The 16,696-nt window shown below is 41.7% G+C and overlaps 1 protein-coding gene across 6 annotated transcripts in view; it reads left to right on the top strand.

Annotated features, from left to right (window-relative positions):
• The first annotated feature begins 8,705 nt into the window (after positions 1-8,705).
• The window catches only part of LOC149065182 (diacylglycerol kinase delta), a 170,294-nt gene continuing 162,303 nt past the window's right edge, over positions 8,706-16,696 (top strand). For all 6 annotated transcript variants that reach the window (XM_089254486.1, XM_089254483.1, XM_089254485.1 and 3 more), the window contains exon 1: positions 8,706-8,930. In XM_089254486.1, coding sequence (XP_089110612.1) covers positions 8,793-8,930 — 138 coding nt within the window. In that variant the 5' untranslated portion in view covers positions 8,706-8,792. The remainder of the gene's footprint in view (positions 8,931-16,696) is intronic.

Below are 16,696 nucleotides of genomic sequence, written 5' to 3'. Positions count from 1 at the left end.
TTGAGGCCCCAGTGCATACTTTTTCATTGGGGGCTCCTTTGAAAGGGTTATGTTTGAAAAAAGAGGGGTTCGTCCCCCGCCACTTCTCATCTGATTTTCTAGAAATGAACTGCCAAAAATTTTAAAAAAATGTGCGTGTACTGTAAATAAGTGTACATTTTTTTTGTTGGGGGCCATCCATTTGGCTCGGGTTCCAGGAGCATTCTTCCAGCCTGGTTACGGGCCAAGGACAATAATTACCATCATTTTTAGTTTTTCATGCTATAAATTCATTATAGGAGGATTCATGAAAAGTCAATGTTGGGGGTTCGCCAAAGATGCCAGGCCAGAAGCCCTGCTCCAAGATGCGGGGCCCGTGTCCGGAAAATTCACCGACCAGCAACTCACCGCTAAGAAAATTCACCGCCAGAAAAATTCACCGAACAGCAATTTGACACGAAACTACTGAGTCAGTGAGCTACTGAGTCCGTTAGCGGGTGAGTGGGTAAGTGAGCGAGCGAGTGAGAGTGTTTGTGTGTGTAGCTGTAGTATTTTATATTATGTTCCTTTTCTCTATCGCCACTAGATGGCACCGCTTACACAATTATTATCTATGTTATTTTTCCCGCCTTTTTTTTGGCAGATGTTATTTTGTATGGGTGCCCTAAAACCGGTTTTCTAGCTACTCTTTTCGAAAAATCAAGTGACGTCACCCGATTCCTCACGCGACCGTCTCCCGTTGGAACACTGAATAAAATTACTGTTTTTTGACAAATTTTTCTGCATAGTTCTAATTCACAAAACACTATCATTTTTTCAGAGTAGATGCCACAAATACCGCTAATTATCAAAATATTTTTATTTTTATTTTTTTGAAAGTCTTTTTATTTTTGACAGATTTTTTTTCCGACCCATGTATGCAATGTTAAATCAATGGGAAGTATGCACGTTTGCAAAATCAAAAAGGGAAACGGAAAGGGAATTATCAGAATGGGGGGAAAACATTTTCCCCATAAATGATGGCCTTTTGATATTCAACGTTCAGTGGGAATGTATAAATTGGAATATAAGTTATGTTTTTTCATCTTTTTCTTATAACTCGGCCTAACATTCGAAGTCGCAACTAGGGTAGAGCAGGCAGGTTTGGTCTGGGGGGGGGGGGCAAATTTCATCCTTTCACCTCTCCTTCAATCAACATTACAAGCAGGGCCGCAACTAGATGCTTGGTCACCCGGGGCAAGTGCGCATTTTAGCGCCTCCTTGTAATGTTGAAGGAGAGGTTTGGGAATAAAATTTGCGCCCCCTCTGGTCCTGGGCACGAGACCCACCTGCCCCCCCCCCCCCCCCAGTTGCGACCCTGATTACAAGGGAACACCAGAATATGTACTTGCTTGGCTGACCAAGCATCTGGTTGCGGCCCTGCCCACATTACTTGTTGAACATAGAACAGGGCCTGATTTCCGCATGGGGAAGTGAAGCATTTGCTATGGGACAGGACCGCAAATAGATGCTTGGTAAGTCGGAGCAAGCAAGTATTTTGGCGTCCCCTTGTAATATCGAAAGAAAGGTTAGAGGATAAAATTTAACCAGGATCCGGAGCACCAGACCCACCCGTTCCCCTCCGGGTTACGGCGCTGCCTGGGAGCTCCAACATTTAAACAACATGCGTTCACTGATTAACAAAACGTCTTTGATTCAGATCACGGATACCCCCCATGTCTGATTTGGGCCCCGACATGGATGTTCAAACTCTTCGGTTTACGGGCCATATGACAATGAAAGCAGGGATAAAATTAATTTCAAAAGGTTTAATTCATCCTTGAATAATTTCTGCATAGTTACTACTGCATCACAATCATTAGTGCATAATATAATATAATTCGATTTCGCATACGTGTTACCCAGGCGTGTACTTTTTAGCTGCGGGCCCCAAACTCTCTCTGATACAATTATCGTGTTGTAAGCACTAGGTACTTTCTTAACAACACTTTTTCGCGAGCCGTATGGAATCTCTTGTCATCCCACCACTGTGGGTGTGGGGACTGGTTGTCCCGTATATATGGGACTCTAGCCCTTATGCGGGAGGGGCAGTGGTTGTTGCATTGTATATTTATTAATTATGGGGGGGGGCTCAGCCCTCTCGCAAAATTTATTAGGGAGGGGCTCGAACAGTTCCAGTGCCTATGGCCCGGGGGCAGGACCGGGTTTAGTCATTCAGCGGCCCGGTGAAAGAACAGTTTTGCGGTTCTGGTTCTGGTTTAAGCCCAGAGGTTAACTTATTTTCGCTCTATAAATCCACCGAAATTTCTTTCTAGGGCGGGGGAGGGTCTTCGAATTTGAATCCATAAAAAATCTTTCCGAGGAGGAGGCCCCAGTAAGTAGGGCCGTTCTAGCGCATGGGCAGACTGGGTATGGGCAGTGCAGGTGGTTACAAAGCTTCACGTTTACGAGAAATATGAAAAACAATATAACAGGGCTGCAATTAGGGGGGTGCAGGTATATCTAGTGCCCCGGGCGCTGTGCTAGAGGGGGCGCAAGTTTTACTCTTTAATCTCTCCTTCAACATTATGAGGGGGCGCCAAAATGCATGCTTGCCCCGGCTGGGCCGTCTTAAGAGTATCATGGGCCCCCGGGCTTTTGGTTTTTCGGAGGCCCTACCTGGTAAATCCTAGAAAATTTCAACCGGATCTCATTTTTGTGATGCCCCTCTTCTCTTGAGGCCCCCGGGCCGTGCCCGGGTGGGCCCATGCGTTAAGACGGCACTGGCCCCGGCTGACCAAGCATCTAGTTGCGGCCCTGATGTCTAATACTGTGAAATAAGATTTTGAATCGGGATGACTGGCGCTTTAAGTCTGATAGGGTGAGTCCCTTGCACCGAGGACTCGTCACAGTGTTAAGGATCAGCAGAATATCAGAATATTTGCGGTACAAAAATAGCAATGGCATCTCAAGATGATGTGGCTCACCTTCGGAAATCTCACTGTCTTCAATATAATCCCTAACATATCTCGCGGCACTGCCGTACTCGGAGGGAAGAGCAGAGTCGTCCTAAGAGCATCTTGGGGTCCCCGGGAAAATTGAATTTTTTAAGACCTTCCGTACCTAACTAGAAATGGTTACACAGTGCCGCAACTAGATGATTGGTCAGTCGGGGCAACTTTGCACCCCTTCTGGTTCAGCGCCCAGGGGCACCAGACATGACTGCTCTCCCCTCCTTGTGGCCCCGTGATTGCTTACCAATTTGCATGCTTAATCTCGAACGATATCTCATTATCATGAGGGCCACCTCTGCGTGAGACCCCCAGGCCGTGTCCGGGTGGGCCCATGCGTTAAGCCTACACTAGGAAAGAGCGCGATTACTTTTTTTAATGCAGTAAAAACGACCGAAAACCCCTTCCTCTTGTTATTGCCCCTTACCCACGGTTCCGTGGCATCCTGTTTGGGAATCAATTTCACTACATTATAACTGTTTAAACAAGTTCAGGTGTGGGCGAGTTCAAAATAATGATAATAATAATAAATAACTAGTAATAAATAATAATTAATAGTAACTGTTATTACCAAGAAATTTTTTTAATTCAATCAAAATTATCAAACACTTTCAAATGTATCTAATATTTTTCTTTCCCTGTATGTTTTTTTCTCCGTAAAGACTCGTTCCTGATAATTTCCCTCATGGTTATTAGAATTTCCCTCTCGTGGAAGAGAGAAGCTGCTTCCATTGACTTAACATTGCATACATGAGTTGGGAAAAAAATTCATTAAAAATCAAATAAATTTTTTAAAAATGAAAATGAAATATCTTGACAATAAAGCGGTTTTTGTGGCATGCGCTCAAAAAAAAATGATGAAGTTCTGAGCGTGAAAACTATGCGAAAAGATTCATGAAAAACCAACAATTTTTTACATTATGCTCCCGTTTCAGTGGGTCACGTGAGGAATCGGGTGACGTCAAAACCAGCTTCATTCTGAAGCCTGCGCTTGCTAATACTTAACCTCAAAGCGAAGCGCTTTGCCTAACCTTATATACGAAGGTTTTAACAACTGGATGTTGCGAAGATTATATCTTGGAAAGAGAGAAAATTCAACTGCCCCTGCGGGGAATCGAACGCCCTAGACCACTAGACTACAGAGGCACAGAATTTCTCAATCTTTCCTTGGAGCTCGTGTACACTGAAAGGGACCGTACATGGACGGCCGGACTAGACCACGACCTCCTATATAACCTATCTAGGTTATCTAGGTGGTCGTGACCAGACTCAGGCCAAGCTCACAACTGCTGACGTTGCCACCAGATGGCTACTTACACAATGATGACGTCACTCTCCGCTATCATACGAAGGTTTTAACAACTGGATGTTGCGAAGATATATTTTGGAAAGAGAGAAAATTCAACTGCCCCTGCGGTCCCTTTCAGTGTACACGAGCTCCAAGGAAAGATTGAGAAATTCTGTGCCTCTGTAGTCTAGTGGTCTATGGCGTTCACCCGGAAAGTGAAAGGACGTGGGTTCGATTCCCCGCAGGGAATGTTGAATTTTCTCTCTTTCCAAAATATATCTTCGCAACATCCAGTTGTTAAAACCTTCGTATGATAGCGGAGAGTGACGTCATCATTGTGTAACCTTAATTATTCTAGAAACCTTGTTTTATATCGGCTCGAGTCTCGCACACACACACACAGTCGTACCTTTGCTTCATCTCATAAATAAACATACCTTATAATTTTAACCTTTGCGTTCTCCGTATATTAACGGCGCGTTCGTCGTTCGTATACAGAGAGAATGACTGACTGGGCGAGTGAGTGAGTAGGCGGGCAAGCGAGCTACTGAGTCCATGAGTGAGTGAGTAGGCGGGCGAGCGAGCTACTGAGTCCATGAGTGAGTGAGTAGGCGGGCGAGCGAGCTACTGAGTCCATGAGCGGGTGAGTTAGTGATCGAGCGAGCTACACTGAGTCCGTGAGCGAGTGGAAGAGTGAGTAAGCGGCGAGCTACACTGAGTCCGTGAGCGAGTGGAAGAGTGAGTAAGCGGCGAGCGGAGGAGTGAGTGGGTGAGTGAACGGGAGAGTTCGTGGGCGAATGAGTGGTCGAGCTGGTGCTGGTGGGGGAGCGAGAGAAATAGTGAGGGAATGAGTGAGCGAGGAACCCTTTAATTATAAATATGTAAGTAATGAAAATTATGTCGAAAATTATCAAGTACTGTATGTTTGGAATGAAAGTTACCAATTATACGTAATGAAAAGTTGAAAGAAGTGCTATTTTTTGAAGCTCTAGTTTCGAAATGTTTTTTGTCACCCAAGAGGCATTGCGTGCAAGAATTGGATGTTTAAAACGAGATAACTTCACACAGTGAGAAATTGAATTTTCTGGATGTTGTACCGAAACTAATATTTGGATAGAAAAGCGATTTGTCTCCTCCGGGAATCGAACTTGTGTGTGTGTGTGTGTGCTTCCCCTTGCATACCGGGCAAGTGCGCTAAACAATGCAGCAGCACCGACTGAAGACAGCAGCCTCCTTTAACTACAGCAATTTTCGCCCCAGTTGGCGCTTTTGTATTAAGAGAATGATATGGGGCGAAAATTGCTGTAGTTAAGGGGGCTGCTATGCCTTCACTCAGCGCTTCACGCTACTAATGCGTGTTATAAGAAATTGAGAAGTGTGTCTCTGGCATATTGGTTAGCGCACTTGTCCGGTATGCAAGAGGACAAATCACTTTTCTTTCCAAATATCAGTTTCAGCATTTTTAACATCCAGAAAATGCAATTTTCCAGTATATTTCGGCCGAAAAAGCATTTACCATCTCCTAACTTTACACAGTTTTTTAACACAAGCATGGCTTTAAACAATAAAGAAGCTGAGGCTATCTTTTACCAGTTTTGCTGATGGAGGAAATTAAACTTATCTTTACATAGTCCCTTTATTCCATTAATTTTTTTTACCAGCATCAATAGTCGGACATGGGTCTGGGTCATATTCCCGACAAACGGGCCGCTTAAGTGCTCTAAAACTGTGCCACATGTCACTTAATGGATCTCAAAATGTGCCTCGGACCGCTTAAGTGTTCTGGAACTGGCCACTGAAGTAATCTGTGAATGTGACACGGGCCTACTTGAGTGATCTGAAAATGTACCACGGGCCACTTCAATGTTCTGGAATCGTGCCACGGGTCACTTAAGTGATCTGTAAATGTGCCGCTTAGTTCATTTTTACAAAATTTGGGTTGAGGTGGCGGGCCACATCAGATTTCCCCGAAGGCAATGGGTCGAGCGTTCTTAGCCTTCGAATAACATTGAAATTAACGGAAATTGATTATAATAACGCATGAAGGTATATTCGTAAATTTTTGATCGTCTAGAGAGCATGGGGTGAAGGGGGATTCATGTCCCCTCCCCCTCCGCCTACGCGTACGTCTCTGATCCCAATATGCGTTAGGAGGCTGAGTAGACGAAATTTTGCTGACAAGAGGAGGGGCGGGGGTCAGAGTTTGCTTACTTTTGCTGACAAGGGGAGGCCAAAAATGGCCAAAAATCTGCTGACGTAATACTTCAATGGCCCCAAAGCCTCGGTTTCACGGGCAGTTCTGCTGGATTTCGAAAAGAGTCATATTTTATCCCATACTATTTCCCTTGAAAAAGCTTTATATTTCTTCACATCTGAATTTTTTTTCGCTGGCCGCTGTGGTGGGCCACATTCTGCCCAAGTTGAGAACCAATGTGGGCCAGCAGATATAAATGACTTAAATTTAGAGCCCTGGGCCATGGCGCCCGCAAAAGTGAGGCCGACGGGGCTTCATCCCAGGGGGTTCGGGATGATTCGTATTATTTTCTTGTTTTTAATACTACGAATTCATTATAATTCAATTCAATTCAATTCGCCGACAATAGCCCCGGCAAATCGTCTAGGGACAATTTACTGCCGAATCCCTTACGAATTCATTATAGTTGGGCCGATGAACAATCTGATCATGGGGCTCTCGAAAGACCCTGGCAAAGGGGGCCCTACTACTGCTACTATTTAACCGAACGTGCGAATTGTTCTAACGAATCGGTACATGTCGATAGAACATGTTACGTGAGTGTATGAATGGCTCTAAAGTTATTAGTTATTAGCCAATTAATGTTGTCAGAGGCCGCAACGTTGAGCTTGTTTCGTTTTGTCACTGGTGTTGCCATCTGTTTTCCGTAGTTTGGAGTAAAGTTGTTAAATGCTGGAATTTTTCATGTAATGTAAGTACCACGTTGAAGGGGAGACTGCTACACCAAACACTAACTCTGGCCGCTACATTGCAATTTACTGTCATTAATGGGCTGGGTTGGAAATGAAGGCACCATCTATCGGTGTTCGCCTCAAGTTCGTTAGGAAAAATATCTTATCTTTATTCCCCCCCCCCCCCGGGTTTGATGGATGACTTTTCAAACGAGAGTTTTCAAAACTCGCATTCGCGGCTACCACCTACTACCCATGGGGTGGTGATACGATGGGAATTAAGGGGTCATCGTGCCTCCCCCCAGCATCAAAGATGGAGCTAACTGACCATAATGTATATGGTCATATGTGAACTGACATCATCATCATGCCCGCCCCCGATTTTAAAGTTTATCTCCACCTATGCTACCACCACCGCGCGGCAACAGGATTCGAACCTGGATCCTCACGATGAAAGTCCAACACGATGCCCACACGTATGGCCTCCACAAGGGTAGAGCTGACAGTGCTTTAGCTCTCAGGCCCACCAAACCAAACATCGTCCCTGCTCTGTCCCTTGCGGGATATAAACGGATTACTTTGCGGCTGGGCCATGCACGAAAAATACTCCCATATCCAGGCCCAGCGGGCATTTCGATTCAAGAGCAACAGGGTCTAACCCTGAAGGGGCCCCTGCCGTTTCAAGACAGAGACAACCACACTCGCGGAAGCGCCCAGAGGCTAATACCAGCCAAAGAGGAGCACTGACGGAACACCCGCAGCACTGCACCGCCGAGCCTCCGACCCACGCCCTCAGGCCCGGGGTGACTCTTACTATTTTATCATTCTATAAATTCAACTTTGGAGGGTCCCGTCGGCAGAATGCGGGGGTACTGATGTATGTACAGGGCCGTCTTAAGAGCATCATGGGCCCCCGGGCCAAGTGATTTTTCTGAGGCCCTTCCAGGAAAATTCTCAACCAGATCTCATTTTCGTGAGGCCCCTTTTCTCTTAAGGCCCCGGGCGTGTGTGTGTGTGGGGGGGGGGCATGCCTTAAATAGAAATCGGGCCCGAGGACAAAACCGAGACGGGGGGGGGGGTGGTAGCGCCCCGGTTTTTTTTTGTATAAAATCGGGGGTTCCAAAATGGACATACCAACCAGGAGTAAATACTTGTTTCTAGTGGCGGCCCTGCCCAGGGAGAACCTCCCCTCAAGGTTTTTTTCCCCCCTCACACGGTGCCACAATTACGCAACAGTGTCAAGGTCAGCGACGAGCCCCCCCCCCCCCAACCCCACTTACATAACGCACAAACATCAACAAAATAGATAAGAGTGCTCCCGATAAGTCCCCCCCCCACCCCCTAACAAAAATAGCGACACCTCGCGAACGGTCAGCGAAACGCGAGCCGAGCCTTCCGTCCGTCCGTCTGTCGTCTGCTCCACGCAGCCAGCGTTGGTCGGGCGAGCAAAAGCGCCGCCACGCGGACAGCAGCCGAAGCACGAGCAGAAGTGTAGAGAAAGAGAGAGTTCTCACATACGCGCACGCACTCACGCATTCGCGCCGTAGGCTACTTATTTAGTGACTGGGAGAGCAGCAGAAGACGGGTTTTCATTTTAGTAGGCATGGAAGATGGCGACTGGATATGTTTGTTCAGGTAGCTTAGGCGAAAAATTTGGGTCGGACGACTCTTCGGAGAGCGATGGAGAACCGGAGCCATCGAAATCATTCCATCGGCGGATATCTACCTCCAAAGCAATTAAAACCGGGGTGAGTACTTTTATTCATTAGAAATTCTAATTATACATATATATATACACACACACATGCTATTGGCAACCCCCCGCCCCCCCCCCTCTGTATATGCCCTATTTATACAGTTTCTACCAATTGCATATTAGCTGTTGATAAACATCCCGATGCACGAGTTACCAATGATGTCACATCTATAGATCCATTGACCTTTGAGGATGCGGCAACAACTAATTTAGCAGTTTTTTTGATTGGTGTGTGTGTGTATATCCTTGGTGCATGTGATGGACGTGGAGGCATGCTTGGTAATTTAGATAATGCACAAAAAAAAACTTTGTATGTGACAAGCATTATACGATGATCATGTGTTATTAGGACTGTCTCGATAGCGTGGGCGAAGTAGAATCTCTGGGTCCTTTAAAGAAGTACTGGTGTACTGATAAACAAACTGTGATTCCCAAGACAGCTGAGCGAAGCCTGTACTGGCAATGCAATGGTCTATGATGGGGAGAAACCTCTAACGTTCGCGACAAACGAATTTGAACTGCATCCAACACTTCCAGCCAATATTCCCGAATTCAATTGGTGCTGGGAGTTTCACCCATTATTTCCCGTTCTCTAGCTGCTTCAAAGTTCTATTTGCAATATTTTCATGTACAGAAATCTTGTAAATGATTGTAATGCAGTCTTGATATGTGGGTGATGTTCTAGGTCCTTTGCAGAAGTGCCAGTAAACTGATAAACAAACCATGTGCTTGGATTCCCAAGACTGCTGAGCAAAGCCGTTGCTGGCAATGCAATGATCCATGATGGGGGGAACCGCTAATGTCCATGACAAATGAGCGTCAACACTTCCAGCCAATGCTACCACCACCTAACCAGATCATGGCCTGGCGTTCTATTTTGATGAGATTTTAGTAGGGGGTCGAAGACCTGGGCCATGCAAAACTTGTTTCTGTGTAATGTGTGTTACAGTGCTGCCATCTGTCACCAATTTTTCAAACTATGAGTGAAGTGCAATGATTGTGTCGTTGTAGGCCAGTTGTTTTCTGTGGCGAGATTTTTTAAAGGAGAGATCGGCTAGCATTCACGCCTCAAAGTTGGGAGCTGCAGAAAATAAACTTCAACCGATCATTACTGTGTTAATGGTAGGATTTGAACCTGGGTCCCCTCGATGTGAATCTCACTATGATCACTCAACCGCACAGCAGCAAAGCCAATATTCTCAAATTCTATTGGTATTGAAAGTTTCAACCATCATTTTCATTCTCTAGCTGCTTTCAATTTCTATTTGCAATATTTTCTTGTACGAAAATTTCGAAATAATTATGCTTTTGGTGGACAAGATCTTATCAATGTATAGTAGGGCTCAAACAAAGGTGCTGGAACATTTGGGCTGATGCTCTGTGGGCCCCAATAAACAGTGTGAAGGGGCTGATGCACTGCAATATATTTAATGAATATACAATATGATGTACCCTCCTACATATAGAATTTAGTCCCATATAGACTTATACGAACTGACACTTTCAGTCCCCTCAATATTTTCTTCATGTCAGCACCTCTGATAGAGCAGTGGTTCTTAACCATGGGCTATATGGCCCCCCCCCCTAGTGTTACTGGGATGCTTCAAAGGGGCCACAGAAGAAAATGGAGAAAGGGACCATGACAGGTGTGGCTTGGAGGGCTGCAGAGAGCTGAGAAGAAAAATTAAGGTGTGAAAAAATAAAGCTTTTATATTAGTGAATATACACTTACAGAATCCAACAAAACCAGGGCTGTCTTAGGGCATGGACCTACCCGGGCCTCACGGCTACGTTTTGCAACAAGTTCCCTAGGATGGGGTTTTTCGCAGTTTCCCGGATAGATTTTTCACAGACCCCTTCTCTATATTAAATATAGTGTGAAAAAAAAATATGATGAAAATCATATCAGGCCCGGGCTGCAGCTCTGTCAGTCCCACTCTTGTGAGGGGTCATGCCCATAAGTGACCCCCACCTTATGATATTTTGTATAGTACAATAAATTTTGAAAATAAGTAGGAAATATGTAGGCTGCTTATTTCCGGCTAAGTATAGGATTACTATAGCATCACTTTGCCTAGGGGGCCCATGATGTTGAGACGGTCCTGATATAACTTGGACTAGTGGGGAGATCAATAAATTCTAGGCCAGTAGTCAGGAGGCCAATCTTATTTTCAAAATTTTTATTCAGTATATATTCACTGAAAAAATCAATTCAATACATATAAAGGATCTTGCTTCTAGATGAGAGTTGAAGACTCTGGGTGAGCCACGAGAAAAAAAATATATGCTTCAAAGGGGGCCACGAGCAAAAAAAGGTTAAGAAACACTGTGATAGAGTATTGTTTAAGGTTACATATAATCTACGGTGATGGAATTTTTTTCAAAATTTTTCCTTATGAACTTCTCCTTTTTTGTTTTTCACCAAGAACACTATTTGTATCATTTTGTTTTGTTCTTCCAACAAGGGCCGCAACTAGAAACAAAAAATTATTCTGTCGTTTGCTGCCAGTGTCTATTTTGGCATGTCCCCCTCCATGTTCGAAACGAATAACAGTAAACTCTGTGCCTTTCCTGATCCAGCACCATGACACTAGATCCCCCTGCTTTTTTCTAGTTGCAACCCTGCCTCCAACAAATGTCAGTAGCTTTAGTTTTAGGAGATCCTTGATTCCTCCTTGGTTTGGTTTTTGGTGAACCCCCCCATCCCCTGAGGTTAAAGGGGGCCCTCAGAAAAATATACTTATTTTTTGCATAGTAATAACCCTTTTAAGGGCACCCCAAGAAATGTTTTCCACTAGAAGGCACATTATGGCCTTGGACACACTATAGATACACAATCAGACTGTTAGGTACACACGCTTACACTTTGGGCAAAACCCACTAGGTAATAAATTGCCCATGGCGATAGACCTGATTCTATTTTTTCTTGTGCTCGGTTGTAAAGAAAGGAGAATCAAAGTTTTCAGTATATAACCAGAGGTAGCATCAGTCCTAGTTATCTGAGATTATCAAGACTGCACCGTTGTCTATTTTGCATCTGTGTTGATGAGCTGCCAAGCAAAACAATTGACATCTTTTATAATGATACTGATCAATTATCAAGGTGACTGCTGATTGACGATAAAACCAGCCAATGTGAGATACAAAAAAGGTAGCCGCCTAAATCAAAAGCATGAATAGAAATTTCAAGCCACCATCAAAAGTGTTCTTGATTTCACCAGTTGAAGCAAGGATGCCACTAGTTATTCACATGGCCGCTGTGGTCATAATGACGGACTCGCATCGCGAGGATCCGGGTTCGAACCCCACCGTCGCCATAGTGGTGGTCGGCTGAAGTTGGTTTCCTGTGGTTCCCAACTTTGAGGCGCAAATGTGAGCCGATCTCCCCATTAAAAAGTCTCGCTACAGAGAGCAACAGGCCTACAGCGATTAATTATTCAATCATTACACATCACAATCACACACACACTCATAGTTAGAAAAACTGGTGGCAGATGGCAGCACTACACATAACAAGCATTACACAGAAACAAACTTTACATCAGGTTTCACTACACGTACACACACATTCCCGCATGTACCAATTCGTTAGAGGCTCCGCAGGGGAATATGGACGAGGTACATGTGTGGTTTAGTAGTAGTTATTCACATGACCAACTAGCACTGTTATAAAGTTTGTATCAGAAATTAGCTTCTCATTAATATAAAATCTTCTCTGCGCAGATCTACGTACATTTTCTTTCTTTCAACCCGAGTACAATTCCAGTCTATTGCCACGAGACAATTTACTACCAAGTGAGCTGTGCCAGAAGTGTGAGTGTGTATATAGTGTTGTCTGATTTTTCAGTGCTGCCATCTATATTTCAGAGGTGAAATATAATGATTTGCGTGTCGCTCTCTGTGGCGAGACTTTTTAAACCACTGTGGCGCAAGTTCTTGAGATTGTTTTGCAATGCTTAGCTATGCTTCGCTTTTGCTGCAGCAAATCTTTATTTTTAATAAAAATATGTCAGACGCTTAACATATTTGTTCCTGTAGAAATAGAGATATAATCTGCATTGGATGATCGTGGTTTTTTGAATTGGCTGAGCAGAGAAAAAAAACAAAGAAATACACTGCAAAACATATCCTGATACAAAAGTGACAACACATTTATTTAGTTTTTGAGCATGCAGAAAAACGTGCAAAATGCAATATCCCCGTAAGGGGTTGATGACAAATTGATCAGAGCAATTAACAAATGTTCAATTTTCAAATTCCTGGAACATTTTTGTTACAGTGAAAACCATTATTTTACCGTATTTGCTTATTTTATTGAATACATCATATAAGTTGATGTCAGTCTTTTGAACGTATTCTGTGATCCTTATTAAAATTTGCTTTTCCTGGCATGCCGGAAAATGGACCAAACTGCAACATTAAAAAGAAAGCTGGTGTCCCATAGATTGGTGTTTATAGCAGGGTTGTAAAAAAACCCCAGCCCGGGCGGGTTTTTTGGGCAAAATGGGAAAAATTGAATTTTCTTTTTCCACAACCACAAAATATCTAATTTAAACATGTGTACATCTTACATTATGCCTAAATATATATTTTTAGTGCATGTTAAATTATGTATTTGATTAATAAAATTGGGAATAATAAAATAAGAGAATAATTGTTCAGTTACAGCCCAGGCGGGATTTTTGGGCAAAATGGGAGGAAAATTTAATTTTCTTTTTCCACAACTTCAAAATATGTAACTTAAACATGTATGTACAACAGGGTGGGTTGAAAAAAAAAATGAAGTTTCATTTTCAAATTACTATAGTGCGAAAGTTGCCTCTTTTAATAAGAAGAAAAACAACAAAAAATTTTAAGATCAGTTGATATCTTCTGGTTGCGCATACTACTTGAAAATTGACAAAATTGAACATTTTTCTTAATTTTTTAATATTACTTAAAATTTTACGATCAACATGCAAAAGTTTGTTTATTTTATGGTTCAATAAAGTAAAATAAATTAAAACATCATTGATATTTCAATGTTTATCGGTCGCGCAATGTATTCCAAAAACTGAAATTGACCAAATTTTTGCAAGTTTCATTGTGCACAAGTTAGACTTTAAACGTGAACACTTGGAAAAGAAACAATAGAAGAAACTGTAAACCAGTAAATCCTAGTCACACAATTTTGGTAACTATAATGTAAATTACATACTTTCCTACTTTGGATGGTTGATTGGATAGAGTGTAGGTGGAACTCGATGTGCTGCCACCTCTTCGTGGTAAATTATGGGTCATTTTGTTCTGACAAAGCATGCGAAGAGCTGCACAATGAAACTTGCAAAAATTTGGTCAGTTCCAGTTTTTCGAACACATTAAGCGACCGATAAACATTGAAACATCAATGATGTTTTAATTTATTTTACTTTATTGAACCATAAAATAAGCATATGTTGCTTTTGCATATGTTGCTTTTGCACACCATCATCAAATTTTAAGTAATATTAAAAAAATTTAAGAAAAATGTTCAATTTTGTCAATTTTCATAAACTTCAAGTACGATGCATGACCGGAAAATGTCAATCGATTTTAGATTTTTTTATTTCATTTTTCTTTTTATCAAAAGAAGCTACTTTTCCGCACTATAGCGATTTGCAAATAAAATATTTTTTTTCGATCCACCCTAATGCACATCCTTTATGTGTAAGCCTACATCTTATATTATGTCTAAATATACATTTTTGGTGAATGTTAAACTATGTATTTGATCAATAAAATTGACCATGATTATAAGTAAGGGAATAATTGTTCACACACAAACACACCCACTTCTGTGTAATTATATCTGAACCTTGAGTTGTATGCAGAACTGCAGTAAGAAAATTGTTTGTGGTAAAATAAATGAATTTGGAGATTTTCCACTTGTCCAAATTAACCATTTTTGGGAACTTAAAACTACAGAATAACTTGAATTATCATTAAACATAAATGTCAATAACATTATTATATATTAATATCACTTTATACAAGAAACCTATCATGTATAGCAACAGACCTACAGAATGCCTTCATCTGGCTGACGATTTTAACAGGCAAATTTTCTGGGTCGGGTTTGTATTATCAGCATCTTGAAAAATCAAGCTAAGGCTTATTTTCTGCTTAGGTGTTATTTTCACATAAGAAAGAATAAAAAGTATAGTTTATTTCAATTGAAGATGTTCGTTGCCAATGTTCAATTCAAGAATCCCACAGTTATTTTCTTTTCATTATAAGATAATGTTATTTTTGTATCTTGATATTTCAGTTATGAAAGTCTGATGTACCTGTATAAAACTTATAAAAAAGTATTGCAAAAACGTGTAAATATTTTTTGAATGAAAATTCAGTGTACATACATTGGTTTACTTCTTCACAAATGCTTCAATTTATTTATACAAGGATTTGTGTGTGAAAAATTATTGTGTATTATAAATAAATTTCTGTAGGTATGCTTATCACATATATCAGGTATATTTTTTAAACTAAGGTCATTGGTTACAATTTTCTGTTTGCGATTTCTTGTAAAATATTTTAATATGTGGATCTCGTACCTAAATGCTTACATAAAAAGGTAGAAGAATTATAAAAAAGTGTGTTTGTGATTCCAAGAAATTATTTATTATCACATTTTTGTTCCTAAAAAAATCATTAAAAAATATTTCAAAATATACATATTCTAAACACTGCACTATGCAGCAATTTTTGGAATACATAAACTAAGCTCAAACTAAAATTTTAACCTGAAAGTAACACATTTTCTTCGAAAACAAACAATATTCCCTAAAAAAACCCATTTTCCCTAAAAAAAACCCATTTTCCCCAAAAAAACCCAGCCCGGGGGGGGGGGGAGGGGAAATTTGACAACCCTGGTTTATAGGCATGCTGGATAATCCGGATAAATTCAGTATTAGGTTTATATTAACCCTTTGAACGGTTTTTAAATTTTGCTTGATCTGCATTACAACAGTCATGGTGGAAAGCACTTAACCCTCTACAAAATGCCACACATTTTTTGAAGAATATTTTTTCAGTTTTTGTGCTGCTGCTAAGAGATATTACTCCACCAACACCGAAAATCAACCGTTTTGGACTCGCGGAGCCCTTTCTGGTGTAGTATATAATTTTTATGGCAGAGCTCCGTAGGCATATTTTTTATTTATGCATCAAAGTTACTGATTTATTTTTATCATGTAAAAATATTTACAATCATTTTTTTTAAAATTATTTGTCGTTTTTTCTTCGAGCGACTGCGGAACCCCGGGACTCCGAGGAGCACCGGTTGAGAACCTCTGCTCTAGAGACAACAGATCCCCCAGGAGACTGAAAATTTTGTCTGGTAACATGGAGTGTATTATATGTTACCGACAAAGTATGAAGTCCGGCATTCCATAAAATGCCTAGTCATTCTATAGAACGCCTGGTCGTTTAAGGCAAAGTATGAAATACCCGTTTTATTCGTTACTTTGCCCAGGCATTATATGGAATGTCAAGAGACAACCACGCAAAGTATAAAATTCTTGTTCCGCACGATGCCAAATGCACCAAATTAATCAATTTTTCTTGAATTATAATTCCCACCTCCGAAAACGTTTTCCTTTGACTCTCTTGAGCCAGGATCTGGTCAAAGGTGATATTCATGTGTACCTGCTCGGTGATTTGGTGGCAAGGCCGTAATTGAGGGAGCAGGCAAGTCTGATCAACACCATCTATAGCAGTCCTTCGCATGATGCTCATAAC

The sequence above is a fragment of the Pholcus phalangioides genome, unplaced genomic scaffold (genome assembly GCF_987345545.1).
Source record: "Pholcus phalangioides strain wild (caught in Gottingen) unplaced genomic scaffold, Ppha-v1.0 ptg000041l_1, whole genome shotgun sequence".
Lineage (NCBI taxonomy): Eukaryota > Metazoa > Arthropoda > Arachnida > Araneae > Pholcidae > Pholcus > Pholcus phalangioides.
This window is presented reverse-complemented; position numbering and strand designations above follow the sequence as displayed.